Genomic DNA, 10,678 nt, shown 5'->3' with positions numbered 1-10,678 from the left:
TATTTTGGGTATCTTTTGCTTCTCGTCTCTATGGAGAATGAAAAAACTCAATGTGTTTTCTGGCATAGACATGATACATCTGATTGGTTGACTTACTGAGACGAAAAAAAAAATTAATCACCTAGAGGCAAATTTAGGAAAAAAGTACATTTCCTGTCAGTATGCTCCCCTTTACATCTGTCCCTTTTTTTCTCAGCATGTTTTCATTTGAGTTTACAGTTAAATCACTAATATCTTTATGCCATTTATGAATTACTAATATGAAACTTAACTAAAAATGTCATTCTCTTCAACTGGTTCAAACTACAGGGCTGACAGAAACCCCTCTTCTCATTGGGGTAGTTTCAGCGATAAAAAAGAAGAAACAACTTATTTGTGATGGAAAATAAAGGCTGCATTCTCAGGAATGCTTTTAACTTAAATAAAAAAAATGATCAGAGTGGGTCTTTTAGCTTTTATTTTGGTTTATATAAGCAGCTGTAAAGAACATAGCTAAGCCAATTCAGTTGTGGGCATTGACTGTATATAAGAATGGTTGTGGGTCATTTATGTATTTATTTTATTATTATTTTGGTTTGTTTTGTTTTTAACTTCTTGTCTAAAGTTTTTTTTTTAGGTTTACATTACACTCTCCATTGCGAGCTGTGACCTCACGGCGCCATGTTTAATTAGCCCCTCCCCTCCTCCTCTTCGACTAGCTTAGCATCGGCTAGCCGCCATCCTGCCGTTGACACCCGCAGCACTGACAGAGGCGACGACGTGATGGAAATTGACTCGATTCAAGAGGCGCTCAGAGGTCGTTTTCTCCTCCTTACTTAACACCAAACTGACGAAAAATATCTGATAAATATCTACCCCAGATTACACTTTTTTTCTATTTTAAAGAAAGCGATAAATGAAGTGGGTTGTAGGTTACGAGCTAGTGTCAACCGATGCTAACTTGTTAGCTAGTGCTGTCTTCGAAACGCTTAGCTCTCTTTTGAATTTTATTTCTTTTTTTTTTTGTAAGAAATAACTCTAAATATGATATATTTCTTATAGTTTGTATTCCTTTGTTTTGTTCCCCACCTCATCATGATATCAGACGAATTCCCCGGCTAACGCCTCATGCTTTTAAAGACAACTACCGGCTTTCCCCGTTTAGGCTAACTTAGCATCGATAGCTACGATAAGCTACTGTTACATCTAAGCTAACCTTACACTTAACGTAAAGAAGGATTTATTTTTCCTCAGAGTGAGTTAACATAGTTGCTAAGCGTTGACCAGGTTAAACTTGACCACCACAAAATAGTTAAATCCTACGTTGTCCGCTGCTAACTGTAGTGTTTCGAGCTAGGCTAAATCGAAACCTCTTCGTGTTTTAGCCAATTTGTCAAATTGTTTCTGCAGATTTTGAGAAGAATTCCAAAAAGGAACCATCCCCTGTTCTGGAAGAGTTTCTGTGCCATGTTGCCAAAACTGGACAGACCATGTAAGTGTCGTTTTCTTTTGCTTTCTGCTACATCTTCTAAACTCTTCGGTTTAAGCCTTCCCATTGATGCTCGGCTCTCTTTCACAGGAAATTCTTACTAAGATTTTTACTTATGGTTTTGCACATGCAAGTTCTGGACAACATAGTTTCAATTGGGACAGAAAAATGATCTGTCAGGGATGAACACTTCTTAAGTAAAATTCATGGTACTTGAATTTCTTTTTGTTTGCAGCCTGGTTTCAGGTCCCTCTCAGCTTCTATAGAGAAGGCAGGTGAACTCTGGTTTAGTTCTCAGTCTGAAGTCCATGTAGATAGCGGTTTATGGTCCGGTTTCTGTAGTGACATCCCACAGAAAACGCAGCCTTTACTGTGTCTGCACTCATCAGCGCTGCAAGATTTTTAAATATTTTTTTAAAGAAACGTAAAAAAAAAAAATGTTCCCGTTGTCTTTGGATTTACTCCTGTTATTGTTAGTGTTCTCCACCTCTGGATTTTTTCTGGAATTTGGTTTTGGAGATGTTGATCTGCATCCAAACATCAAATATCATGTTCTGTTCTGTGTTTATAAAACTGAACAAATATCGAATGTGTTACACTACTCACATTGAATGTTTACGGTGTTGCTTTACGTGGGACCCTATACACCTGTAACCCAGAGGATGCAGATGGACTTGAAACTCAGTACAAAATTAAAATAAATTGAATTTGTTAAGTTTGTTGCAGATGTTAGCATGACTTTAAAATTTAGTGCAGCTCTCTCTCTAAATGGCATCTTGTTAATCCTACAAAAACCATTAAGAAAACTTTGATTAACAGGTCTAAAATATTTTTAAACAGCCTTTAGTTAGTTGCAAAACCTACTAAAGATGCAAAGAATGAGGTGATGGAAAAGTTTTGCTTAAAAAAATGGATGTTGACTTACTTTTCCCAACCAGTGTGAGTGCACAGAGCTTTTATTTTTTTCAATAACACTGAACAAAAGCATGATCCTGTAGCTCTAACTCTTGACAAAAACCCAAACATTTTAGTGTCAAACAAAATCCTGTTTTGCAGACCCTTTTCTCAGGAAGATATACATTTCTTTGAAGTTAGATTGCAGCATTGGTGTGCATGTAAGCTATTTCATTATATGTAGGAGATGAAAAGAAAAGCCAGCTTAGATCTTGAGAGACAGAATGCTAAACATACAGAGTTCATTCTAGTTAATCTACATCAGGGGTGGGCAAACTATGCCCCAGGGGGCATATGCGGTCTGTTAAACCATTTAATCAAGCCCGCCACACTGGAATGATTTATTTTGATAATCCATATTGTTTTATATTTCCCTGACATTTTGGTGTCTCACCTTAGATGGTGCACCACAAATAAACTGGCTTGTGTTTAGGTGCAGAAAGTTATTTTGAATTTATGTTGTGTTGGAAAATTTGTCATTTTTTTGTATGTTTTTTTTGATTCGGTCATTTTCCAACACAACAAACACAGCGTTTTTCCAAGTGTGTGTTTTTCCCTGAAAGGCATCAACCAATTGGTACAAAAATGGGAACAAAAACCACAGTTTTTACATTAAAAAAAGTATATTTTGTCTAGATTCCATGTTTTCATATGAGGTCGCTTTTTTCAAACGCTTCAATCATCTGATCTGGCCCATCTGTGAAGTTTTAGAACCCTTTATGGCCCACCAGTCAAAAAGTTTGCCCACCCCTACATGTTAGCTTGATGCTACGTTTAGAGAGGCGGGAGAGTAAAATTGTTGGTAAATGTGAAACATTTCTCCTGATATTTCTGTTTGTAAAGTCTTGGTCACATGCAGCCATAGAGTTTTTTATTTTTGGAGGGGGGTTGTCTGACCTGTTAGGGGTCGTAGACTGGAGCAGCTGCATCTTAAAGGGATGCGCATGTGTGTCTTGCAGTTCGTTTGAGGCTCATACTGCCACCGTAAAGTTCAACTATATATATATATATATATATATATATATTTTTTTTTCTTTTGTAAAATTGCTTCCAGCTGCCTTTTGATTATGATTACACAGTTTTTAGCCAAAATCAAAAAGCCTTTGTCTATTTTAGACATATTTTCAGCAGGAATTCACTGGAAATTTACCTCTGGGTTGTGGGCGGGACTGTTGGTGCGGAAGTTAGCTCTGCTCATTTCCCATGAGCCAATCCTTAACACGCTCTCCCGCCAGCAACAAGCTCCTCACAAGCCCAAGCTAACATTAGCATAGCAAAAACAAATTGCGATCAATATTGGAGCTATGCAGGTGCATAGTTCTGAGCCAGATTGCAGCTCAGATGAGGAAAAATGTTAATGGATCTATTTGTCTGGCAGTGGAGAATTGTGAGCAAATGCTGCGTGCAACAGGTGTGTAGGTGATGCATAAGTGCCTGTTAAACTTCCACACAGACTACACTCTGATTGTATAATTTCCTAATTTTTACCAGTTGGGCTCCACATAAGGACCACACTCTAATGAGGTCCATAGGATTTGAGGGGGATCTATATAACATGCCAGCGACTAACCTACTTGACCCTTACGTGTTGTATTCGTGTTGTGTTAAGTGTTCACTATGACTTGTCGTCTGCTGCATGCCCCTAGAAACATGTACATGAATGCAGCTTTGACACAAATATGAAACTATAATCCAAAAAATGTCACTTATTAAATAAATGTTGATATTTGATGCATTTGATTAGAGAAACATTTTCTATTGGACCAAACTTTTTTGTTGGTTTATCAAGTCAATGTGTTTTCAATTATTTATACACAAAAAAAACGAGTTCAGAGCTGAAAGCAGCAGGCAGTGATAAAAGATTCAGAACCGAGTAGCTGTTGCTTTTTTGTTACAAAAAAGATAAAGATGGATCAGGACTTAATTGGAGCAGTACTTAAGCGTTTTCCTGTTTTTATCAAACTCTCTAGGGTTCAATGGTCTCAGTTCAAGAACTACTTCCTGTTCAAGCTGGAGAAGGTGATGGACGACTTCAGAGCGTCGGCGCCCGAACAGAGAGGTGCCGCCAACCCCAACGTGGAGTTGGTTCCCTTCGAAGACATGAAGGAGAGGATCCTGAAGATTGTGAGCGGCTACAATGGGTGAGTGGACGCTCTAGTCAAACTGGACGAAGAGTTTCTGATCAATAGTCATCTGTTCTCTGAGGATAAAATCAATGTTAAGGAAAGAATCTCATTCTTGGTTATGAGTTGGGATTATCTGATTTGATCACGTGAGCAGTGTATTGATCAAATTCCCCCACGCTCTTGGACGTACTCGTATAGTTTTTAGAATCAACATGAATGAGTTGATGTCAACATGGAGAAAAGAGTTTTTTCATATTAAACTTACACACATTACTGACGTAAAGTTTTGCATAACAGCACAAAACAACTTTTGTCCACAAAAGAATCCGCTGGTTTACATTAATTATGTAAATACATCACTATTATAAAGTGTTGCATATCATCGCAAGCCTGTTTTTCTCCACATAAGAATCTGCTGCTATTACATTAATTGGCTAAATATGTATTTTTTTTCATAATAGTAAAAAAATATCAACACTGCAGGCAAAAGTCCTGTTTTAAGTAGTTAAAAAAAACCTGTAAATTTAGAAATGACAGAAATCTCATGCTGCTTTCACATCCAACACAACTTATGCATAGAGCTGGGAAATAAACCGATAACTAGGGTTGCACGATAATATCGGTTACCGATAATTATTGGCCAATAATTTACGTTATGACGTCACGCAGATAATTCCAATAAGAGAAAAAATTGCAGATAAAATTGACAGATAATTAAACACTCACTCAGTATTTACTTGTGTTACAACTTGTCTGCTCACCCCAAAAGTTTCAGCCTTATCGGCACTGTTTAACAATGCTAGCATAGCGGCCCGACAACAGCGCAGACACAGCATCCACCACTTTGTTTGATGTGACTTATGAAGACGGAGCATCTCTCCATCTCTCTTACTGCTTCACAAGCTGCACTTTGCCATGGAGGGGGCTGTTCTCACGGCACAAGCTCACACACACACCTCCACACACAAACGGACACACACCCATTCCTGTGCTGGCACACGGACAACAAACGCACACGCATGGCAGAGCTGGCGCCAGCAAAAACGTCTGAAGTGTAGCTGAATTCATCCAAAGTAGATACACATGCACATGCTGTCTCAGATGTAACAGAAAGAGCGGGAACAGCAGTAACCTGTCCAAATACAGAGCTAAATACACCAGATTCTAGCAGAGAGATGCACTTGATTCTAATCTGTTATAATCCAATCTTATGCCAAAGTTTATGAAAAGTTCCTTTTTATGAGCATCCATTTATTTTGCACGTCAGTTTAAAGCAAAGCAGTAATTTTTGCACTTTGAGATTAAAGTATTTCTTTTGCGCACCATTTTATCGGGCATTATTTGTATTGAAAAAATGTCCTTGTTTCAATGCTGCTTAACATAAAGTTTTAACATTTGTTCTGACCATTGAAATGCACTTTCTCTATTTACACGTGTTTGTATTACCTGTTGTTTAATTTATGTGCAGGTTAAACTAGTTCTGCAAATTTGTTGGAATACATAAGAGCTATATACTCCTACTTTGTACTTTCAAATTGTTTCTCTCTCAATTATTTCAAAAAATATTGGTTGATTAGAGGCTGGAAAATATCTGATAGTGGTTGTAAAAAGTCATAGTCGTGCATTACTAACGATAACGATATTTATCCTGATAGAACGTTCCCTTGATAGGAAATGAGTCTATCGCAATAGACTTTTATTTTGAAGGGTCCGAAAAATACTCACCAGTTTTTCTCTTTGGTGAGTAAAAGTTAGAGGGTTAGTCACCACATTGCGAGTAAATGTGTGCATCAAATTAGTTATATTTATGAGCTCTTCTTGTGGTGAATTTCTTTTGTCCTCTCCTCCATCCCCGTCTGAGGACTCCTTTTTATTGTCTCAGCACAAATAAGAAAAATATCACAAATTCATGGAGAAATTACTTAGTAAAAAGGATTACTGGCGGTGGTTAAAACTGATTAGTGGAAATCCTTATGAAGAAAAACAGTTTGCCGAAAGACAATTGAACATGGCTCAATGGGGATCATTGCAATCGAATATGAGTGCATGTAGAGCAAGAAACGGCAAACTTCTGCTGTTTGTTTCAATGTCCTTATACATATAGTCCTAAATTAAATTAGTAGAAACCCTGTTGACACAAAACATCAAAGATCTGTTTTGCCGTTGAATTAACACACATTGCTGTAAGTAATTTGATCGCATATCAGTGTTTTTGACGCGGTCTGATACTCACTTATGCTCAAATGGCGCAGAAGGACCTGTCATGGAGGCTGTCATTTAAGCTGGACGCCCCGACACATGAATGGCGTTCGGTGTGAACGTAGCTTGATCAGGACGCCTCTGACGGAACTAAAATGCTTGAACATTCTGAACAGAATCAAGCTGAACCGTGTGAATGTCTTCATGCCCCTCCCCCTCCAACGACTGTTTGTCTGAACTCCAGGATCCCGTTCACCATTCAGCGGCTGTGCGAGCTGCTCACAGAACCCAAGAGGAACTACACGGGAACAGACAAGTTCCTGCGGGGGGTGGAGAAGGTGAGACCCCAAACAACCGGAGGACGTGCCCTTCCTTTCTGAAGCTTTGAATGGGATTTTAACACTTTCTGCATTTCTGTGTCCTGTTCAGAACGTGATGGTGGTGAGCTGCGTCCATCCAACATCAGAGTAAGTGCTAACCCGGTGCAGAGACGGCGTGCAGCAGACGGCGTGCTCGACCTTCTGACTTTGCTTGTGTTTTCAGGAAGAACGGCAGCACTTCTGTGAACCGGATGAACGGAGTGATGGTTCCCGGGACCACGTCTGCTTTCACAGAGAGGTCGGTCCAAAAAAACATTCCACTAACCGTCCTATTTGTCCGTTGGTTGCTAACCTTCTCCTGATTCTGTCAGGAAAGTGAATGGGCCGGGAACGCCGCGGCCCCTCTGCAGACCAAAGGTGTCCCTCGCCAACACAGTAGCATCTAATGGTCTGCCGGACAGCACAGACAACAAAGACCTCAACACAGAGCAGGAGGGCAGCAGAGACAGCAGGTACAGCAGGATGCAGCACAGCGCCCCCTGCTGCCCAGACCGTGCTCTGATCTCCCTGTCTTTGATAGCGAGGCCTCGCCCTCAGACGGATCCCCGGAGAGCGCCGTGAAGAACAAACACTCGGACGATGAAGAAGAGGAGGAGGAGGACATGGAGGCCGAACACCAGGAGGTGAAGAGACTCAAGTTCAGCAAGGAGGAGGATGACGAAGAGGAGGAGGAAGAGGAGGAGACGGAGGCGCCCAGGCCTTCGGACAGCTCCTGCGCCTCCCAGGAGGCGGAAGCCATGGTCCAGCTGAAGGACGAGCACAGAGAGGACAGCGAAGCCTCCAGCTCTGCCGCCGCCTCCTCCGACGACCAGGGTGAGCAGTACACCTGTTCTCAACTGTTTCCATGACGACCACCTGCTGTCTGCTAAACAAATAAACTCACCAGAAAAGTTTAACTTGAGTGAATTCAACGGAGGAGTGAAAATGGCCAAACTTTACCAGCCAATTTACCAAAAATTAACAGTATGTTCAACACGTTCATTGCACACTGTCAACAAATGTTCTATTTTCAAACTTCTGTCATGTATGAAACACACCGAACTATAAGTCCTGTGAAGCTCAGCAAGAGTCGAAGACAAGTCTGTGAGTCAGACTTTAAAGGGTAACCAAACAGAGGAGTTGGAGCTGACTCCACCCACAGCCCAAATGTGAAAATCCAGTCTGAGGGGTGTGGCTGGAGAACGGGACTGTTAGCATTACTGAAGCTGCAGATCATGATGTGAGACTTTAATGGTTTGACCAATCATGCAATTCAAATGTAATACCTCCTTTCAACCTGAAGGGGGCAGCACACAGACGGGTTTTGACTATATTTTCAAGAATTACGTTTTTTTTTAATTTGTCAAAAACTGGTGATGACCAACAGACAATACTTTTAAAGCCCCATTTCTAGAGGTCAGCAACCAAAACAAGTTGATTTAGGGTTTGTTTACCCTTTAACTACATTTACAGTAACTCTGACTCTTAGCGTATTCACAATACCTGTAATTCCCAAACTTGTTGTAAAATAACAGACTTATGTCTCTAAAATAAATTTTACTGTGACTATGGCCAACCGTGTTTGTAGAATGTAAAAAAAAAAAAAAAACTGTGTGGCACTGCTGCATGTTAGCCATGTTAGCTGCGCTAGTCACATTAGCTGCGTCAGAACATTCACAATCCCTGTAACTCCCAATAACAGACTGATACAGCTAGAATAAACATTACTGTGTCTATTTCATCAGATTCTGATCATTTATTCTTGTTATGTAAGATTCCCATGAATCCTTTTCTGCAGTGCAGAATATGATCTTTGATCCATAAATAAAGCTTCAGGCTCACAATTACGTTAAAATCTCAAACGGAAAGAAAGTTGCTCATATTTTTTGTTCAATGGGTTAATCAGTTTGGTGCTGCTGAGAGTTTTTTCTAAACCACTTCCTTCCTCTTCCAGAACCATCCAGCAGCACGCCGGCGGAGATGAACGCCAGCTCGGCCGAAGAGGAGCGGGCCGAGCGGGAGGTTCCGTGTGGCTCTGAGGAGGAGGCCAGCGACATGGATCAGACGGAGCAACAGGCTCCAGCAGGCGAGCCGGAGCCCGACAGGGACGGGGGGGAGAGCGGCAGCGACCCGGTCAGCAGCAGCAGCAGCTGCAGCTCTGAGGAAGCGGCAGAGACGGCCGCCTCTCCCTCCAGCAGTACGCCTGAACCTCCAACAGAGGGCGCCACAAGCAGCTCCATCTCTGACACTGGGACCACTGAGGAGCCCATGGAGCAGGACTAGACTGACCCCCCTCCCTCCTGCAGCCGCGTACGACCACAAACCAGCTCGTCCTCCAACCCCGCCTTACTGTCACTGCGGACGACGGCAGGAGCACCTCAAGGCACGGACGCCGGCCCCCCTCTGGACACTCCCATGTTTGCATTTCTTCCCCTCAGTGAGTGCGCTTCTTTTCTTTCAGGTGAAGTGACGGGTCTGTTCTACCGACAAACTTTGTTCATAAAACACGTTCAAACCCACCCAGGATTTTCTTCTTTTTCTTCCCTCAATCGTATTCTTTGCAATAATACACTACCCCTGAAATCAGACCAGTCGTCCTCTGTAAAATTCTCTTCTTTTGGATGCATCAAACCATAATTTATGATCATTTTTCCAAGTCATTTTTGGTTCTGACAGTTGTAGTTTCCTAAACCAGCCGCTAGTACAAAGACCAGCGTCTTCTTTGTATGGTGATGTCACCGCGTGCGTCCATCTCCAGTCGCAGACCCTGGTTCCGGTTCTACAGCCATTTCTGCAGTTGTACTTTTTGATATTTAGGATTTTCAATTTCTGTAAAGTAGATTTTTGTAGATTGTAATACGGTATGTGTTCACTGCCTTTGTGAAACCATATATAATTGTATAATTTCTGTGTATACTCTGAATGCTTCGATGCGGTATTCAGAAACGGCAATAAATGTTAACATTTTTATGAGTGCGTGTTTTCCTTCACTGACTCAGATCTGTTTCTGTTTCCACACTGGATTCCAGTTTCAGATTATTTCTCTGCACCTGTAGCAAACATGCTCAGAAAAAGTGGGATTTTCTTCCAAAAACGTAAACGTTTTGTTCATCTCTGCCTCTTTGTTTTCTACGAAGGGCGGACCATAAAAGACGGGAATATCCATGAGAATAATTTAAAATTGAGAATTTTTGTGATGTTTGATTTCTCTGAACTGTCTGCAACAAACGAGACCTAAATGTAGCATTTTAATATGGAAAAAGATACATATACTGTTTGAAATTACAACTTTAAAGCATTCATTTACAACTGTATACCCTGAAATTGTACAAAAGAAAAATTAATCAACTTATCCCCAAAAAAGTGGCTTCTTAAAATTTACTATGTTGTTCTCTCAAAATTTTGATTTTTTTCAAAATTTGACAAGTTGTGCAAAATTTTGGCTTTTCACAAATAATTTAATCCACTTTATCCTTGTAAAATGTTATTTTTTTATTTGCTTTTTTATTTGCGTAAAGTTGACTTTTTAAGAATTATTTTATTATATTCTTGTAAGATTGTCATTTTTTTAT

At 40.6% G+C, this 10,678-nt stretch overlaps 1 protein-coding gene across 1 annotated transcript; it reads left to right on the top strand.

The window, feature by feature from the left end:
- The first annotated feature begins 517 nt into the window (after positions 1-517).
- On the top strand, positions 518-10,079 carry ppp4r2b (protein phosphatase 4, regulatory subunit 2b). Its single transcript, XM_024270759.2, has 9 exons — positions 518-796; positions 1,390-1,471; positions 4,393-4,563; positions 6,992-7,085; positions 7,177-7,214; positions 7,291-7,365; positions 7,439-7,579; positions 7,648-7,940; positions 9,061-10,079. Exons 1-9 carry the CDS (start codon positions 763-765, stop codon positions 9,387-9,389), a joined length of 1,257 nt encoding a protein of 418 aa, XP_024126527.1. The 5' UTR covers positions 518-762; the 3' UTR covers positions 9,390-10,079.
- The last annotated feature ends 599 nt before the right edge of the window (positions 10,080-10,678 follow it).

Source organism: Oryzias melastigma, linkage group LG5 (genome assembly GCF_002922805.2).
Source record: "Oryzias melastigma strain HK-1 linkage group LG5, ASM292280v2, whole genome shotgun sequence".
Lineage (NCBI taxonomy): Eukaryota > Metazoa > Chordata > Actinopteri > Beloniformes > Adrianichthyidae > Oryzias > Oryzias melastigma.
This window is presented reverse-complemented; position numbering and strand designations above follow the sequence as displayed.